At 43.8% G+C, this 20,669-nt stretch overlaps 2 protein-coding genes across 2 annotated transcripts in view; one reads left to right on the top strand and one right to left on the bottom strand.

The window, feature by feature from the left end:
- LOC106588826 (collagen alpha-2(VIII) chain) overlaps nucleotides 1-20,669 on the bottom strand; it is a 106,224-nt gene that overhangs the window by 31,602 nt on the left and 53,953 nt on the right. The gene's annotated exons all lie outside the window — the stretch shown is intronic.
- On the top strand, nucleotides 9,536-10,812 carry LOC106588827 (myb/SANT-like DNA-binding domain-containing protein 4). Its single transcript, XM_045709222.1, has 4 exons — nucleotides 9,536-9,679; nucleotides 9,765-9,930; nucleotides 10,266-10,354; nucleotides 10,459-10,812. Exons 1-4 carry the CDS (start codon nucleotides 9,536-9,538, stop codon nucleotides 10,810-10,812), a joined length of 753 nt encoding a protein of 250 aa, XP_045565178.1.

The following is a 20,669-nucleotide window of genomic DNA, read 5'->3' as shown; positions in this document are numbered from 1 at the left end:
GTCGGAGGGTTTGTGTGAGCGCGAGAGGAAGTTGAGCATGTGGGTTTGTATTTGGAGAATCACCTTTTCACTATGAGGTAATCTCTCCATCATCCTGAGTGGCAGTCAGGTCGTAACACCCTTCCGGTTTCAGCTGACTACATATTACTCAAGTTGCAGTTGCAGTCGCAGCTTGTGGTCTCTTTGAACACATTACTCACGGTTTGAACCACTGTTTGTGTAAATAATCACTCGCTGATGACCGTCTAGCCCTGAGGGAAACAGTATGGCCATTCACGCGTTTGTGTGTGTGTGCGTGCGTGTGTGACTGTGTGTGTGCATGTGCATGTGTCCACCCATGAGTTTGCTTGTTTGTGCCTGTGAATGTGTGTGTATGCCCTTGAGTGTGTGTGTGTGTGTGTGTGTGTTTTGAGTGATAGTACTCCATGAGTGTGTGCGTATGTGTGCCTAAGTAAGTGTGTGTGTCTAATGCTTGATGTATGACACATTATCAGTCGTCGCACTAACAGTCGTTGAGTGGAAAGTCCAATGAAGGCTTCGCTAAATTACCTCCCTCTCCCTTTCTCTCTTTCTCCCTCTCTCTTTCTTTCCCTCTCCCCAAGTGTTACATAGGAAAACATTGGCCCCAGACGTTAACCACAAAAGAGGTCCTATATTCCTCACAGCTGGTTACGCATTTAACAGAATGATTAGAAATAAATTATCCATTTAACGCTGTCGGGGACCTGCCGAGGCGTGATGCAAGTTACTTACACTTTCACTGCAAACCACTAGGTACACACACCGCATCATTGCCTGTCCCGTTGAGTACTCTTACATTTTCCAGCGTCTTCTTTGCCTCTGGGCACTGCTGTGGTACCGTTGAGAGAAGAAGGACTAAGATTGATTGGTTGGGGTGTGACAGGTTATGTGGAGGGATGTAGGGGCTATGAGCCTCTTTAGACAGAGGGTGGTAATGATTATGACCACCATTTATGGACAACCCTCTCTCACTTTCTCATGGGGGCAGTGGCAATTTAAGCATGTAAATAATTGGTGGGGCAAACTCCCCCCAAAAATGTGGGATGCATGCCAGCAAAGCCACTACACAACACAACACTAAACAATACATTAATTGCACTATAATTGTGACAAACAGTGCCCACAAACTGTTAGGGCCTACATAAAGTTGTCCCAACAGCAGAGATTTATTTACAGCACCATGGAGTGAATCCTTACCAACTCTACACCAGGTTATCAGACATGTCTGGCAGCGAAACTATTCATTGTGCCTCATTTACTGCCTTTTTTAAAAACACAACTGATATTGCTGACTTGCTTAAACAAATGTGGTTTCTACTGACAATTGAGATGTACAAACTATGGCATAAGGGAACGATGAGCGAATAAGAGGCAATCCGTAATTTTGATTAAAATGTTTAATGAGCGAGCTAAGACAGACATAGTCAATATAACTATTTGTTTAGCACTTTTGAAATGTACAGGGACAGAATTCAGAACATGGGCTATTCTTACTGTATTCTCCCTGTACACAAAGTCAGAACCGTAGGATAAATAAAGGGGGCATATAAGCAGACAATGAAAGCTCTGACAATATTTGAAGATGACATTTCTTTAAAAAAGGCTGTAGGCTACATGTGCACCATCAAGTCAGAACAGTAGGCTAAGTTATGAGGGAGAAAGGGCCCAAATTATTAGGATGAGGCACATGGGCTACTAACAGCTTACTACACAACATAAACTTAGTTTTACTTTCTTAGCTACAGTATACACATCTTTTTACATTTATCTAGCAAAGTTGAGAACAAATTCTTATTTACAATGACGGCCTATCTCGGCCAAACCCAGACGACACTGGGCCAATTGTGCACCGCCCTATGGGACTCCCAAACACGGCCAGATGTGATGCAGCCTGGATTTGAACCAGGTACTGCAGTGACCCCTGCACTGTGATGAAGTGTCTTAGACCACTGCTCCACCCAGGAGCCCCTTCCCAGTTTTCTTGAATAGCTCTCTGGCATTCCGAGTTGGATGACCGCTCAAAACGTATTTTCCCAGTCGGAGCTTGTTTTTTCCAAGTTCCCAGTTGTCTTGAACTCACTGAAGTCTGAGATTTCCCAGTTCCGAGTTTCCAGTTGTTTTGAAAGCGGCAGAGGTGATGCTGGATTGACAGACATGCGCTCCATGACAGGAACACTCTATCTCTTTGGGGGATACGGGAGCCCTCTCTATCTCTTTGGGGGATAAGGGAGCCATCTCTATCTCTTTGGGAACTAAGGGAGCCATCTCTATCTCTTTGGGGACTAGGGGAGCCATCTCTATCTCTTTGGGGACTAGGGGAGCCCTCTCTATCTCTTTGGGGGATAAGGGAGCCCTCTCTATCTCTTTGGGAACTAAGGGAGCCCTCTCTATCTCTTTGGGAACTAAGGGAGCCATCTCTATCTCTTTGGGGACTAGGGGAGCCATCTCTATCTATTTGGGGACTAGGGGAGCCCTCTCTATCTCTTTGGGGGATAAGGGAGCCCTCTCTATCTCTTTGGGGAATAAGGGAGCCAGAAGTCAGAGCAATGGAAGGAAGGAAAGAGAGAGAACACAGAAAACAGGTATTATTATTTTTAATTAAGAGCTCAGAAGATAGGAATTTGTTCAGGGGAGGGGTGGGGTTAGAGAGGGGGTGGGGATAAAGAAGGGTGAGAGGAGGGGTGAGGTTTTTATTTATTTATTTTATTTCACCTTTATTTAACCAGGTAGGCCAGTTGAGAACAAGTTCTCATTTACAACTGAGTCCTGGCCAAGATAAAGCAAAGCAGTGCGACAAAAACAACAACACAGAGTTACACATGATATAAACAAATGTACAGTCAATAACACAATAGAAAAATCTGTATACAGTGTGTGCAAATTAAGTAAGGAGGTAAGGCAATAAATAGGCCAACAGTGGCAAAGTAATTACAATTTAGCGATTTACACTGGAGTGATATATGTGCAGATGAGGATGTGCAAGTAGAAATACTGGTGTGCAAAAGAACAGAAAAACAAAAACAAATATGGGAATGAGGTAGGTAGTTGGTTGGCTGGGTTGTTTACAGATGGGCTGTGTACAGCTGCAGCGATCGGTAAGCTGCTCTAACAGCTGACGCTGAAATTTAGTGAGGGAGATATGTCTCCAACTTCAGTGATTTTTGCAATTCGTTCCAGTCATTGGCAGCAGAGAACTGGAAGGAAAGGCGGCCAAATTAGGTGTTGGCTTTGGGGATGACCAGTGAAATATACCTGCTGGCGCGTGTGCTACGGGTGGGTGTTGCTATGGCGACCAGTGAGCTGAGATAAGGTGGAGCTATACCTAGCAAAGACTTATAGTTGACCTGGAGCCAGTGGGTTTGGCGACAAATATGTAGCGAGGACCAGCCAACGAGAGTATACAGGTTGCAGTGTTGGGTAGTATATGGGGCTTTGGTGACAAAACGGATGGCACTGTGATAGACTGCATCCAATTTGCTGAGTAGAATGTTGGAGGCTATTTTGTAAAAGACATCGCCGAAGTCAAGGATCGGTAGGATAGTCAGTTTTGGCAGCATGAGTGAAGGAGGCTTTGTTGCGAAATAGGAAGCCGATTCTAGATTTAACTTTGGATTGGAGATGCTTAATGTGAGTCTGGAAGGAGAGTTTACAGTCTAGCCAGACACCTAGGTATTTATTTTTGTCCACATATTCCAAGTCAGAACCATCCAGAGTAGTGATGCTAGTTGGGCGGATGGGTGCGGGCAGTGATCGGTTGAAGAGCATGCATTTCGTTTTACGAGCATTTAAGAGCAGTTGGAGGCCACGGAAGGAGAGTTGTATGGCGTTGAAGCTCGTTTGGAGGTTTGGTAACACAGTGTCCAAAGAAGGGCCAGATGTATACAGAATGGTGTCGTCTGCGTAGAGGTGGATCAAAAAATCACCCACAGCAAGAGCGACAGCATTGATATATACAGAGAAAAGAGTCGGTCCGAGAACTGAACCCTGTGGCACCCCCATAGAGACTGCCAGAAGTCCGGACAACCGGCCCACCGATTTGACACACTTAACTCTATCTGAGAAGTAGTTAGTGAACCAGGCGAGGCAGTCATTAGAGAAACCAAGGCTGTTGAGTCTGCCGATAAGAATACGGTGCTTGACAGAGTCGAAAGCCTTGGCCAGGTCAATGAAGAAGGCTGCACAGCACTGTCTTTTATCAGTGGTGGTTATGGGTATCGTTTAGGACCTTGAACGTGGCTGAGGTGCACCCGTGACCAGCTCGGAAACCAGATTGCATAGCGGAGAAGGTACGGTGGGATTTCAAAATGGTCCGTGATCTGTTTGTTCACTTGGCTTTCAAAGACTTTAGAAAGGCAGGGCAGGATGGATATAGGTCTTTAACAGTTTGGGTCTGGAGTCTCTCCCCCTTTGAAGAGGGGGATGAAGAGGGGCATGATCTTTAGGAATCTCAGACGATACAAAAGAGAGGTTGAACAGACTAGTAATAGGGGTTGCAACAATGGCAGCGGATAATTTTAGGAATGGAGGGTCCAGACTGTCTAGCCCAGCTAACTTGTAGTAATCCAGATTTTGCAGCTCTTTCAGAACATCAGCTGTCTGGATTTGGGTGAAGGATAAGCGGGGGGGGGCTCGGGCCAGTTGCTGCGGGGGGTGCAGAGGTGTTGGCCGGGGTTGGGGTAGCCAGGTGGAAAGCATGGCCAGCCGTAGAGAAATGCTTATTGAAATTCTTGATTATTGTGGATTTATCAGTGGTGACAGTGTTTCCTAGTCTCAGTGCAGTGGGCAGCTCAGAGGAGGTACTCTTACTCTCCATGGACTTTACAGTGTCCCAAAACTTTTTAGAATTAGTGCTGCAGGATGCAAATTTCTGTTTGAAAAAGCTAGCCTTTGCTTTCCTAACTGAATGTGTGTATTGGTTCCTGACTTCCCTGAAATGTTACATATTGTGGGGACTATTAGAAGCTAGGGCAGTACGCCACAGGTTGTTTTTGTGCTGGTCAAGGGCAGTCAAGTCTGGAGTGAACCAAGGGCTATATCTGTTCTTAGTTCTACATTTTAGAGGTTAGAGATGAGGTGAGAGGAGGGATGAGGTAAGAGGAGGGGTTGGGTTAGAGAGGGGGTGAGAGGTGGGGTTGGGTTAGAGAGGGGTGAGGGAGGGGTTGGGTTAGAGAGGTGTGAGAGGAAGGGTTGGGTTAGAGAGGGGTGAGAGGAAGGGTTGGGTTAGAGAGGGGGTGAGAGGCGGGGTTGGGTTAGAGAGGGGTGAGAGGAGGGGTGAGGTTAGAGAGGGGTGAGAGGAGGGGTGAAGAGAGAGAACACAGAGAGGAAAATGGTAGGAAAACGGGAAAGGAAGACAGAAAAAGTGTTAGGATATGGATGCTGGAAGAGGGAAAAAGGGCAGGTAAGGGGGTTTTGAATTACTGATTACCCCACTGGAGCATAGTGAAGTCCTGCATGCTGTGTTCTGAGTGCTAAACCAGACATGCACACAGCAGGGTGTGTGTGTGTGTGTGTGTGTGTGTGTGTGTGTGTGTGTGTGTGTGTGTGTGTGTGTGTGTGTGTGTGTGTGTGTGTGTGTGTGTGTGTGTGTGTGTGTGTGTGTGTGTAGCTTACTACATTTCCCTAAGAGTTAAAGTGGAGCTAACTGGCCACAAAGACATTAATCCATATAACCTCACACATGTAAAAGTCTGTGTAGGGACCCCCAAGGAGGCCACCGTCATTCTCATTGCTCAGTCCAGAATGGGGACATTTAGGGGCCAACTGTATTTCTGTACCTCAGTAGTACACAGGGAGTGAGAGAAGAGAGCGAGAGAGAAAAAGAGAGAGAAACAGACAGAGAAATGAATTCTTATGGCAGAGCCATACCTTTTTTCCCCCTGACAACGATGAGGTAGACAACTGAGGGGTAAAGGTAAAGATATACTCAGAGAGAGAGAGAGCAAAAGAGAAAGATTCTGCAGACAGACAGAGCTAGCTAGGGTATAGCTTTCCCCCTGACCCGTCGCTGCACCTAAACTCAACATGACCTGCTGATTAGGTAATCGAGAGTAGGAAAGAATAAAAAAACATCCCTATAAAGGACAATGTGCTTCCAGCTTTCCTCTGCCTCTGAGTGAACTAACGTCGGCCAGTATGAAGGCCTAGCATCATGCAACCAAAAGTGACATAATTTGATTCACATCATTGCAGTTAGAAGTGTCTCTATTCTTAATTAACTAGGGCCCAAAGTTTTGCCTGACTACATGGCCTAACCAAGAAACACTCTTGCTCTTACATTGTCTATTAGCTGTAGCTTTGGCCTGGTATCTGGTATCTTGTCCTGGTATCTAGAAAAGGAGACAACCTGATCCGTTCCTGTCCTTCTCTCCTTTAGACTGTGTCTGTGCTGGCAGACTGCACTGTTTTCTCCCCTCTCTCCCTCTCCCATTATCCTCTCTCTAAGCCTCTCCCTCTCAGCACAGCACATTTCTGGTGTGAATACTTTTATTGTGCTCTGCCAAGTCCTGACCAAGCAAGACTTGCTTTTTTTTGTCGATACCTTGAAATACTGACACACACACTCAACCCTCCCAATTCTCCATTACCCACAGACGTCAAGGAAAGAACAGATGAAATAGAGTGAGAGAAAAAGAGAATGGGGAGACGGCTAGTTGTATGGATGGAAAAAATGATGGAGTGATGGAGAAAAAAGAGAACAGACGGGTGGTTCTGTTGAAACAGGAGTGTAGCCTAGTAGTACAGACAGGTGGTTCTGTTGAACCAGGAGTGTAGTCTAGTAGTACAGACAGGTGGTTCTGTTGAAACAGGAGTGTAGTCTAGTAGTACAGACAGGTGGTTCTGTTGAAACAGGAGTGTAGTCTAGTAGTACAGACAGGTGGTTCTTTTGAACCAGGAGTGTAGTCTAGTAGTACAGACAGGTGGTTCTGTTGAACCAGGAGTGTAGTCTAGTAGTACAGACAGGTGGTTCTGTTGAACCAGGAGTGTAGTCTAGTAGTACAGACAGGTGGTTCTGTTGAACCAGGAGTGTAGTCTAGTAGTACAGACAGGTGGTTCTGTTGAACCAGGAGTGTAGCCTACTAGTCCATACAGGTGGTTCTGTTGAAACAGGAGTGTAGCCTACTAGTCCAGACGGGTGGTTCTGTTGAAACAGGAGTGTAGCCTAGTAGTACAGACAGGTGGTTCTGTTGAAACAGGAGTGTAGCCTTGTTGTCCAGACGGCTGGTTCTGTTTAAACAGGAGTGTAGCCTACTAGTCCAGACGGGTGGTTCTGTTGAAACAGGAGTGTAGCCTAGTAGTACAGACAGGTGGTTCTGTTGAAACAGGAGTGTAGCCTTGTTGTCCAGACGGCTGGTTCTGTTTAAACAGGAGTGTGTGGTGTGTGTTATGTCTCCTGTTCTCTGTGCCATGTCTCCCAGCACGATGACGAATGTGGAATGGTTGTTCCTGCATGTGGGTGGCATTCACCATTCACCAGTGGAGTAGGGCCTGGAGGGCTAGGTAAACTCCCTAGTAGGGTTGCACATTTTCTGTGACTTTCTCAATATTCCCAGGTTTTCCAGGAATTCTGAGGTTTTTGGGAAAGTTACATGAAACATTGCAACCCTTCTCCCTGATCATTTGTAAGGGGAGAGGGTTGTTCAAAGATCTATGTTTCAAAGGCTAAGAACTGGTGAGTGCATGATCTATGTGAACTGACCATTGGAGGCAAGGCAGGGAAAGCACATGTAACCAAGTTTAAATTGTTTAAATTGGTTTTAAATTGCTGAAACCACACAAACCATCAAATTGCTATCTTAACTGCATGACATGAACTACAACAGGTCAATTTGGATTACATACTGACATCCATTTCATTTCGCAACATCACATCATTTCCTTAGACATTTCAAATACATTCATGGCCACATCTCTACCCAAGACACAAGCGCATTCTGGCTGGTTCCAGTCTAAGTAGAGACTTGGGGTTTACTGTGGATTCTGTGTTCTGAAGGGATGAACTGGTTCAGAGCACCACACCAGAGGGCTAAGACGGCTGTAAAGCACAGGCAATCCATTGTTCTATTCCTTTTCTGCCGGTTTGGAAAATCTCCCGACCCGCACGTAGTCGACAATGACTTCCAGAAGGGAAAGTCTAAAGTCCTTAAAGTCAGTTTTTCTGTAACGGAATTCTATGGAATACCACTGATCCAGGGTTGACACTCCATCAAAAGACTGAGTTAATACACCCCACACTGTCATGGCCCACCTGGGGCTCTTAAATAAAGCGAGATAGAGACACGTGGCGGACTGAGTGAGAACTAGAGAGAATTAAAGAGAGAGATAGGAGGGGGAGAAAGGGGAATAAAAGAGAGTTGTAAGAAAGAAAGAGAGAGGGAGAGGTAGGTAGAGAGAAGTCACTAGTCTTCATCCTGACCCATTAGCTGTGTGCCACACCAATGCTCTCACACTCCTCCACCCACCGCCGATAGGCCAGGACGCATGGTAATACTCCCATACACAAACACACACACACACACACGCACACACACGCACATGCACACACACTCAGAGCCGGCTGGCAAAAAGAGCAAGAGAAATGGAGAGAGAGAGAGAGCAGCCTACCTCTTTGCTCAGGATGGAGAGGGAGAGATTATCATTTAATAAGGGCCAGGAAATCTTGGTCAAATCCCCCTGAAGGAGATGAAATGCCTCCACGCTCCAGGCTCAGAGGCTGTGTGTGTGTGTTTGTGTGTGTGTGTGTGAGCTCCATATGAATGGGATCTTGAGGCATAGGCAGACAGACTAATGAATGGACTAAGGAGTATGTACTGAAAATGGCTGATGATCATCTGCCGGCAATATACACACGGGAGACGAGAGGTACACCTAGGAGACCTACGCCGAGTGGGCTGTATGGAAAGAGCAGGTGTTCCTAATGTTTTGTAACATTTGGAACACCTGCACTTTCCATTACATACTTACCAGGTGAATCCAGGTGAAAGATATGATCCCTTATTGATGTCACCTGTTAAATCCACTTCAATCAGTGTAGATGAAGGGGAAACAGGTTAATTAAAGAATAATTTTTAAGCCTTGAGACAATTGAGACATTGATTGTGTATGTGTGCCTTTCAGAGGGTAAATGGGTAAGACAAAATATTTATGTGCCTTTGAACGGGGTATGGTAGTAGGTACCAAGCGCACCAGTTTGTGTGTCAACAACTAGAAATCTGCTGGGTTTACACTCAACAGTTTCCTGTGTGTATCAAGAATGATCCACCAACCAATGGACATCCAGCCAACTTGACACAACTGTGGGAAGCATTGGAGTCAACATGGGCCCACATCCCTTTGGAACGCTTTCGACACCTTGTAGAGTCCATGCCCTGACTAATTGAGGCTGTTCTGAGGGCAAAAGGGGGTGCAACACAATAGTAGGAAGGTGGTCCTAATGTTTTGTACACTCAGTGTGTAGCAAAATGACATAAGATCAGATAACCGTTGGAGGCAAAATGTATGTATATCAAAACCAAAAATGGATAACCAAGGAAAGTGCAATGAAAACTTCAGCAAACAAGAGCTTGAAGTGATGGTGGAGGAAATAGCAGCCAGGAAAAGGTTGCTGTTGGGGAGACTCGATAACTGCGGGGACACTGCAGAGAGCAACAAGAGAGGATGGGCAAGACTGGCCGAGTCTGTCTCTGCCATCGGGGGTATGGCAAGGGACAGTGACACCGTAAAAAAAGAAGTGGTCTGACATCAAGTCGGCTGCTAAGAAGAAGGGAGCTGAGAGAAGCAGGGAGTTGAAGAAGACTGGAGGAGGGCTATCCACCATTCATGTGGACCAGCTGGAGGAGAAGGTGTTGTCCATGATAGGAGAGACGGTGGTAGAGGGACTGCGGTCGGGCATCGACCCGGACTGCGCGACCGGTAAGTTAGCGAGCTAACTAACGCGCAACAACATTAGCTATTTAGCCAACATAGCTAACGACGTTAACATTAGCTAAGTTAGCCAAGTTCTTCTTTGCAAACTAACATGCTAACTCTAGCTATATAACACTTCTAGAATATTGTAATATACTGTTAATTACTAGCTAGCTAGATAATGCATGTTTAACACATTTTCTTGTTTGGTAGCCAACTGTGTCTATGGCGCAAGAAAACGTTCATGGTTACAAAAGTATCCAGTCGTGCAGCTAATGGTATCTAGCCTACGGCTCTTTAAACATTGTTGTCATGCTGACATGATGTGTTTGACATTCCAGAAATAACACTAGACCTTATCCATATACCTCTGAGCCTGGATGTGGGAGCCATGGATCATCATGATCATACGACAGAAGAACAAGCAGAGGTAGGTGTTTGTTTGATTTCTCATTGAATAAGTTCATTATTATTCTATAATAGGCCTACAACACATATCATTCCCATAACAGATTCATTGTATTTTCTCAACAGATCATCACTGAAGACACAGAGGAGATGCACCTGTCTCAGCTCCTTATCTATCATGACACCCCAATGTACGAGACAGTGCCACCCCGGGCAAGGAGGCTTGCTGGTGTGGAGGAGATGGTGGCTGTACAGAGGACGCTCCAGGGGGAGGTCACGGCCACGCGCAGGGTGCAGGAGGAGCTGCTGAAGGTGGAAGGCAAGAGATTAGCCCTGGAGAAGGAGAAGCTAGCCCTGGAGAAGGAGAAGCTAGCCCTGGAGAAGGAGAAGCTAGCCGTGAAGAAGGAAAAGCTAGCCATGGAGAAGGAGACGTTTGCCATGGAGAAGTACAGAAGACTTGAAGATTTGTCATTTGAATAACCTCCTTATGAGGTCATTTCTTGTTTGTAGGCCAGCATTGCATTTTCCAGCAGCATTGTGGTCAGCGGCAACATCCTAGTCAGGTACAGCTGGTGGAATGTCAGGTATATTGGGATGTGGCATCCTGTTTTGTATGTAGATGTTGTGCAAGATACATGCTGAAGTTATGATCTTGCATGTTTTTCTGGGTTGTATAAAATCTGGATTTTAGGACTCCGATAGATCTCTCTACTAAACTCCTCGTTTTCATCTGAGCATGATTGTAGTTCTCTTTTGCATCGTTGTTAGTGTGTAGGATTGGTGTCATGAGCCATTTTTTTTGTCCATAGCCACTATCACCTAAAACCCCAAACATACAAAGTAGCAAATTGATATCATAAGAAGCAACACTATTTTAAGTGTCCTGTGGACCACAAAACAATTCCCACAGGTACAGTGGGGGAAAAAAGTATTTAGTCAGCCACCAATTGTGCAAGTTCTCCCACTTAAAAAGATGAGAGAGGCCTGTAATTTTCGTCATAGGTACACGTCAACTATGACAGACAAAATTAGAAAAAAAAATCCCGAAAATCACATTGTAGGATTTTTAATGAATTTATTTGCAAATTATGGTGGAAAATAAGTATTTGGTCACCTGCAAACAAGCAAGATTTCTGGCTCTCACAGACCTGTAACTTCTTCTTTAAGAGGCTCCTCTGTCCTCCACTTGTTACCTGTATTAATGGCACCTGTTTGAACTTGTTATCAGTATAAAAGACACCTGTCCACAACCTCAAACAGTCACACTCCAAACTCCACTATGGCCAAGACCAAAGAGCTGTCAAAGGACTCTCATCTTTTTAAGTGGGAGAACTTGCACAATTGGTGGCTGACTAAATACTTTTTTCCCCCACTGTATCAGTTAGAGTAAATAAAGGGTTATTGATTTGTGATTTATTTTACTAATAGCCATCCATCAGGAATGTGACCTTCCTCAAACTTGATTCCCAGGGCTGAATTTGATATAATGAAGGAGTCATGTGTGTCCCGGGCCATTTGGCAACAATATTTGTGAAGGACAGTGTTGCATTCCAGACAACTTGCACATTGATAGAGTGGAAGTTCTTTCGATTAACATAAATGTCCTCCTCATCACGTGGACCATATCAGGAGAAACGGTAAGACTACATCCGATACTTATAAGGCCTACTGAAATAACACATTTTGGTGGGGTGCAAACTCAACTTATGTAGACATGTTTTGACAGAAGCTGGTCATCATCACTGACCTTTACAGCCACATGGGTCCCACACACAGCACCAAGGACATTGGGGAAGTTAGCCACCTCAAAATACTTTTGTTTACTGCTTATTTGTTCAGCTGCAGTTGATAGGAACTTGATAAATCTTTACACATGACGACACAGTGCATCACACACTGCATTAACCACCTGACTCACAGAGGACTGACTAACACCCACTGTCCCTGCAAGCAAGGCTTGAAAGGATCCCGATGCTAGGAATCTCAGGGCTGTCATGATTTGTAGAATGATTGGAAGATGGCAAGATCTCGTAGTCTTTCTTTTTAAGTTTTCATTTAGAATGTCAGCCAAGTACATGATAGTGTGTCACGGTAGTCGATATTTCCTCAGTAGAACATGGTCAGGGACATGTAGAGGATCCATCCGATCTCTGAGGGGCCTCTGTGGGTTCTCCCTCTCTCTCTCCCTCTCTCTAGCAGCTACCTAAAGAACTTTCATCCTCTAATGTACAGTATCATAGTAAGCTTTGAAACACTAAATATTCCTGTTTGATTATTCTGTTTTTGACTATTTTGTAATCAATACATTAAGCTTTGTAATCATGTGATTTTATATGACAATTTCAACAATGATTATTATAATATTCATTGTGTAGTGAAATATGTAATTAAAAGATTTTCAAATTAAGGTTTACATTAATGTATTTAGTTATAATGTATTTTAAAAATGCTCACCTCCTGGGCCCAGTCTGCACAATACAAGGGTTTACCTGCCCTGAAGTTAAGTACATTTCCAAGAAGAAATCCTATAGCATTATTTGCAAGAAACCTATTTCTTCTTTCTTAGGAAGAAACATAGGAAAAAACTTAACATTTCCAATAACTTTATTGAGGAATAGCAACTTTGCTTAACCTTCTTCTTAAGTCTATAGTTAAGGAAAAAAATTGAAGTTAAGAAGAATTTTCTTCTTAAGAAGGTTTTATGAATCCGGCCCCTGGTCCACACAAGAATAGTTTAGCACGTCCACATGCACGCACGCACGCACGCACTCACGTACACACTCACACTCACACACACACACACACACACACACACACACACACACACACACACACACACACACACACACACACACACACACACACACACACACACACAATTCTTCAGCCATCTAAGACCACCGGGGTATAGAGCTAACTCTCTGCCTGTGGTCCTTCAGGCTAAGTCTTACCCCACCCATCAGGATCAATGGTAGTCTTTATTACCAGCTGGCTCTAAGTCCTGGGTGTGTAAGAAGACCCTGCCAGCTCCAAACTCACCTCTCTTCCACCCCTCCACCCCTACACCACCCTGCTCTGCTCGCTCTGGGTAAATATGGGGAGTGTGTATGTGTGTGTGTGTGTGTGTGTGTGTGTGTGTGTGTGTGTGTGTGTGTGTGTGTGTGTGTGTGTGTGTGTGCAGCAAAACCTTAGAGAAGAGCATGAAATGATATATTACTTAAAGGGCCAAAAGAAGGGATAATGGGTGAAAAGGTGAGAAAAAGAGATGAAGGGTGAGGTGAGGAACAAAGGACAGGGGAAAGTCAAAGGGGTGAGGAGAGGGGTCTACAGTTAAGGAGAAAGAGAGAGAGGCCAAAGTAAAGCCATGAGGGAACATATTGTGTAGAGAATCTCGGTGGCCATATATATTGTCCCAAATGGCACCCTCTTCCCTATATACAGTAGTGCACTACTTTTAACCCTATGGGCCATGGTCAAAAGTAGTGCACTATTTAGGGAATAGGGTGCCATTTTGCATGGAACACATGTGTTTTGAGCAGAGAGCAGAGCAGGACTGTTACAGGAGGGGTACAGGAGGCGGTGGGGAATAGAGGTCAGGGAAGAGAGTGCAGAGATGTCTGGCACATCAGGTGGGAGGATGCATTAGGGGCCTGTGAAAGACTCCTATCCTGTCTCGCTATGCCTCAGTGTAACAGATCCCCCGCATCCTAACTTTCTCGCACACAGACATGTGTGAACACGCACACACATGCAGGAACGCACACATACACATACAGGAATACACACACATGCATAAGCGCGCACACACACACACACACACACACACACACACACACACACACACACACACACACACACACACACACACACACACACACACACACACACACACACACACACACACACTGCAGCCTGTAAATCGTTTCCCTGTGCCACCAGGTAAGCTGTCAACAGGGGCTGAAGCTCATGCTGTTTTACTCATGGAATACCCAGAGTTTCACCTCCTACCTCTCATGGCATCACCCTATAAAACATACCAAATGAAAAATAAGTCTAATCCTATTCCATGGGTGACTGCTTAATATAACTACACTGAACAACAGAGGCAATTTCCTAAAGATTAGCTCAAAAGTGTTACATATTGAGCAACCAGACCCATTGCATGTGTCCACATTAGACCACTGAGATAATATCATATCAGTTATGAGGGATCTATCAAATGTTTCAGATCTCAGAAAAGTTTACTGATAATGCTCACCTTCACTACATATGACAGTATATTATTTAACATAACATTTTATGAAAGCAAACCAAAGCATTTGGCATGTACAGATCTTAATTTGACCTGTTTCCCACATCAGGAAAATAATCCTGCACCAACAGGACATTTGAATTATTGTGTGGATTATAATTCATGGACATTTTCATAGAGATTGATGCACAATCACCGGCAATCAAACACTTTTACTGAGTTACGAGAAGCAGCTTTGAGGCTGGCCTGGGGCAGGATGCCTTTATGAGTGAACAGGGTTTTGAACCTGGGGCATTGCCTCTAGAAACAGTTAGCCTACTGAGCTGAAGCTGAGACAACAGCTCTGGGAGCTATTACGACTCTTCACTTCCTGATGTAAAGAGTTTAAAGAGCAACTGCCTTTAAAAAACAATGTATCCCTTTGAAAACGAGCCACGTGGCATCAATATGAGTCAGAAAGAATTACTCTAGTGTCAAAATTGACTACAACGTGTAAATAGGATTTGTTTTGTGATAAAGTCATTCTCGTCTAAACCGGAGTTTGGAACATACGGGTAAATGAAGGCTGGGTTTTAATTTGACGATGTCCTTTTTCCCACTAACATGGGGTGAACAGCTGCTGTGATTGCTCTCTATCCAATAGCACAGTCAGTGAGAAAGACCTGACCAGCAGCTGCAACTTTGTTTACGTAAGACAACAAGAAATACTGTACCAAACACCTTAGTTAGATGTAAAATTGTGCAACAAAAACGTGAGTTATCTTAGATTCATTCTGGGGATTTTGGGGGACAAGCATCATTAACCAAATGCGGAGTCGATCAGGAAACACACCTCCAAGAATGAAATCTCATTCTTCTAATGAGCATCAGAAAAACACACGTGCCAATCGGCATGTTCAATGGGTCTTTAACACCAAAATATGTGGAATTTTAATAGAAAAACCATTTTTTCTACTAAACGTCTATTTTTCTCTTTGAGTATCTGGACATCCCTTGCACAGACGACTGTAACATCATCCTCCATGTACCCACTTCAGTTTTCATGACACCCTCTCACAGGTAGCCTAGTGGTTAGAGTGTTGGACTAGTAACCGAAAGGTTGCAAGATTGAATCCCTGAGCTGACAAGGTAAAATATGTTGTTCTGCCCCTGAACAAGGCAGTTAACCCACTGTTCCTAGGCAGTCATTGAAAAATAAGAACTTGTCCTTAATTGACTTGCCTAGTTAAAGAAAGGTAAAAAAATATATATATGTTATGACATGCCTGTTCATCATATCTGAAGGAGAAAGGGATAGAGGCAGGTAGGAGGGAGATGTGAGAATGAAGAAAGGATGATCCCCTCCATCTGTCACTATCCTGCATTTCATGGAGAGGGCTGCAGATGGAACTAGGGAGTGAGAGAGAGGATGGGGGATAAATCTAGACAAGGCAGGACAGGGGAGCCTGTTTTTTCTCTACGATACGGGGGTTAACTCGATACTTCCTACCTGAGTTATGATGCAACAGCTAGGGCTTCTGGATGCGCTGCTCAGTCTGTCTGCAGTCTTCTACTGTTGTCAAATCCTTCCCTAATTACAGTACCTATCCGTTCTCTCTTTCTGCTGCCGCTCTCCCTCCCTCCCTCTCTTCTCTAACTCTTCTTTTTCTCACTCTCTCTTTCTCTCTCTTATTTCACTCTTTATCTACTTCTTGTTCTATTCCCCCTCTCTCTAATTCACATTCTATTTTCTCTTTCTCTATTTTATTTTATTCTCTCCTTCCCCTGTGACCTCACCTCTCCTAACCTCCACATGCATCCTGATATCGTCCACAACAGTTCTTCGCTCTGTTTCATCGATTTAATCTCAGGTTATTTTATATTAAAAACACATCTCTTTTTTATTCCCCATCTAATCTATGTCTTTTGCTCCTCTTTCTTTTTGTAGTATTTTATTCCATTCTCTCTTCACCTCTCCAAACCTCTCTACATAGGACTAGATCCTGAGCCATCATTGAGATGAAGCTTTAGAACTTGCCTTGTCGTTTGATTGATGTCATCAGTGGTGTGTTTATATTAAAAACAGATCTCTTTATTCCTTCCTGTTATCGCCATAGCAATCATCTCCATAGCAATCATTCCTGTTGCTATGAGACAAGAAGTAATGACTTAGATCAAAAAGGAAAATGGCTTGCTAAGCCGCTACGTCAGCCTTCAAGTCCTCTGTAAGATGTAATACTGACTGCATGATTGGATCGCACTGGTGATTACCACACAATATATTGGGCCTGTTATGAGAAGGAATAAGGTGCTCTCAGCCAAAGGATGAGAGACATTTTGAACAAGGTAGTCCTCTCCTCCAACCCCCCCCCTCAACAACTCTCCCACCCACACACAGACTCATTCAAATTATCCGCAAACTCATAAATATTTGCTTAATTTAGTAAAAATGCAGACATGGAATCCTTTTCACATCTGTTGCCGTCGTAAACACAACAGAATCAGAGTGAATTTATGGGTGATGGCCTTTTAAAGCGTCTGGATCGCCCCCAAAAAACCTAGCCTAGCTGCCGTCTAATGGCTACGTACAAGCCGGAAAAAATGTACAAAAAATGTAAAGAATACAACATTTAAATGAACGACTATAAACATTTGGAGATAATTACGCCGAAAACAGAGCTCCTAGACCTCAGTGGTTCCACCTGTTGTGCAGTATTCCTGTAGCGCTGCCAAGCGCCTAATAAAACAGCAGATTGAACCTCTGAGAGGCTAGACGACATAATGACCACCTCATTATTCACCCAGAGAAAAATGTCCTGAAATTACACGGAAATAAAGGACGAATAAGGAACAATTTCCTCTCAGTGTTTCTCTCTGAGCTCAGTTATCCTCATTGGGGGTGTAATCAGATTGTATCATTCCGCCTAGCATGGTAATGACTAATCAATGGAGGTAGACTATGTTTGCCGTGGTTGTGATAAGACAAGCAGACATTTTGAACAAAAGGTGTGCAGGTTGATTAGGGCCCGATTCTTTCAATCAGACACGTTTGGTTTCTTTGACCTATCGTATCCAAAGTCTTTTTTTCCTAGGGTATCTCAAGGGTTAACGACACAGGGCTTAATTCAATGGTTATGGAGTACTATTACCCCTCTCTCACAGGAGTAAATGCTTCCTGTTTTAAGTTTAAATGCACATGTGGGGGATGTAGGTTTGTAAACAAATACACTTAGGAAAATCTGGTGAGCTCCATTGAACTTCAGCCTTAGTGGATATTGATAAGGCTGTGCTTAGATAATGGCAAGACTGAACAAGGTCTGAACCAGCTTCTCTGTCTCTCTTACTTGGCACTTATACCACAGACATGAGAATGAGACACTTATTTGAACTGAGAGGGATCACAAAGTGATCCTAGGGCAGTGGGATCTGGCTGTGTCCAGAACACATCATTCGAATTAAAGACAAGGTATAGTCTGTTGCTTTACAAACAGAGCAGTGTCTATGCTTGCTTACCAAATGGCACCCTATTCCCTATATAGTGTACTACTTTTATGGTCTGTCTGTCCGTCCGTCCGTCCGTCCGTCAGTCTGTCTGTGTATGCTTTGTCAAAGGGAACCTTCAGATGCCTGGGTGATAGAGTTACATTTAGAATTGCTGTGCATTATAGGCCCTCTTTGGTCTGGGTGATGTAACACATCAAAAATTACACTTCTACGGTGGAACATCCTGCAGGCAGATGAAGTGTCTACTAGCTACACTGTGACGGCCTGCATGTCTAAAAGCAGGGATTGTCCCTCCACTGAATCCTCTCCCATGTTATTACTCCAAACAAACCTACATGAACAGACCACCATCCGCTATCAGTATGAAAGAAGAGAAGGATGGATGGGGTGAAGGGGTTGCCATGAATTTAACAGTATCTTACAGGCAGCTCGTGGCGAGTAAAATTCTGTATTTCATATTACAGTACACCTACTGTAACATAAATACGGTATCATAGTAAGTACCATAAAATGTACACTATTATAATGTAAAAAAGTAAATTATATGACATTTATTGAGGGTAGCGGTTGTATTTCACAGTATTTTACTGCAATTACAAGTGATTGGTGCAAGCAGGTTGGCTGGTTGATAAAGTGTTTACACATTACAGCATATTAATAAATATTTGGTGTTTTATATCAGTGGTTCCCAAACTGTGGGGGGCGATGGGTCGGCAGGAACTCAGTCCGGCTTTAAACTTACTCTTGAAAGTTGTAATAGTAGAATGTGGTGAAGGTAGAAGGTAGAAGGTGCCATTTCAAAATTAGTTAGTCATTGCATACCTTAGAGAGCTGTTTATAACTTGTTAGAAATGTCCAGATTAATTAGCCCATGTCAGCTAACGTTTTTTTATTTCGGTTTTTTAGCCCATAGATACTGTTGTCATTTTTTGTCACCAAATATCACATGAATACACATTAGACATGGCAAAATGTATAGAATTGCACGAAAATTTGCTTTAAAACTGTAAATGTTCTTTGCACCATGACAACATGTGTAGAATTGCAAGTAATAAACTATAAACCTACAAAATTCTCTACACCAACAAGAGGTGTGTGAACAGTTGTCATGAACAGTGCATGTCATGTGTCATGAACAGTGCATGTGGCCATAGAAATTCTAGAGGCCTTAAAATAAGGCTTCCAGTCTGGAAACGACTACAGGGCAAAACAGACCAAAAGATCATGACCAAATTCTCAACCCTTTAAGGTATAAACTCTAATCTGTCTCCAATACATTTTAAATTGACGGGGCACTATAACCACATCGGTCAGAGGTACAACAAACAGAGCCTCTTTACAAGGCACGCCTCACAATATGTTAATGAGACAGAATCAACAATACCATGTACCCACTAGTGGTCAAAACATTTGTGGCGATACAAAGATACAGTACGTCACTGTATTCTGTGGGGTGGAATTACAGTACCATTTGAAACACAGCAATTTTCCCACAACGCACCATAATTTACAGAAGGTTGCAGTTAAACATTTCAGAGTTTTTTTTACTGTTGATAATACTTGGGAGTATGTCCAGATGGTACACTGTCCTTCTCTCAGCACATATCAAAGCTGCAGGCTAACGTTAAATCTAGACTTGGTTTCCTCTGTCGTAATCGCTCCTCTTTCACCCCAGCTGCCAAACTAACCCTGATTCAGATGGCCATCCTACTCATGCTAGATTAAGGAGACGTAATTTATAGATCGGCAGGTAAGGGTGCTCTCGTGCGGCTAGATGTTTTTTTACCATTCGGCAATCATATTTGCCACCAATGCTCCTTATAGGACACATCACTGCCCTCTATGCTCCTCTGTAAACTGGTCATCTCTGTATACCCATCGCAAGACCCACTGGTTGATGCTTATTTATAAAACCCTCTTAGGCCTCACTCCCCCCTATCTGAGATATTTGCTGCAGCCCTCATCCTCCACATACAACACCTGTTCTGCCAGTCACATTCTGTTAAAGGTCCCCAAAGCACACACATCCCTGGGTCGCTCGTCTTTTCAGTTCGCTGCAGCTAGCGACTGGAACGAGCTGCAACAAACACTCAGTTTTATCTCAATCTCTTCATTCAAAGACTCAATCATGGACACTCTTACTGACAGTTGTGGCTGCTTTGCGTGATGTATTGTTGTCTCTACCTTTTTACCCTTTGTGCTGTTGTCTGTGCCCAATAATGTTTGTACCCTGTGCTGCTGCCATGTCGTGTTGCTACCATGTTGTTGTCATGTTGTGTTGCTACCATGCTGTGTTGTCATGTGTTGCGGCCTTGCTATGTTGTTGTCTTAGGTCTCTCTTTACGTAGTGTTGTGTGGTCTCTCTTAAAGAAAATAAAAATCAAATAACAGGAAGGCATTGACATCATAGAGAGAAGGTATAGAGGAAGAATATGGCTGTAGTTTCAGAAAGTGAAGACGAGAGAATAAAGTGAATGGGATTACTGGAAAGCAAGAGAGAGAAGGTGAAGACTGACAGAGAGAGAGAGAGACATACAGACAGAGAGAGAGACATACAGACAGAGAGAGAGAGAGAGAGAGAGAGACATACAGACAGAGACAG

Source organism: Salmo salar, chromosome ssa27 (assembly GCF_905237065.1).
Source record: "Salmo salar chromosome ssa27, Ssal_v3.1, whole genome shotgun sequence".
NCBI classification, from domain to species: Eukaryota; Metazoa; Chordata; class Actinopteri; order Salmoniformes; family Salmonidae; genus Salmo; species Salmo salar.
This window is presented reverse-complemented; position numbering and strand designations above follow the sequence as displayed.

Coding starts and splice junctions, on each gene's coding strand:
- LOC106588827 (XM_045709222.1), top strand. CDS start 9,536: ATGGATAACCAAGGAAAGTGCAATGAAAACTTCAGCAAACAAGAGCTT. Junction 9,680..9,764: donor AGAGCAACAAGAGAGGATGG/GCAAGACTGGCC, acceptor TCTGACATCAAG/TCGGCTGCTAAGAAGAAGGG. Junction 10,355..10,458: donor CGACAGAAGAACAAGCAGAG/GTAGGTGTTTGT, acceptor TTTTCTCAACAG/ATCATCACTGAAGACACAGA.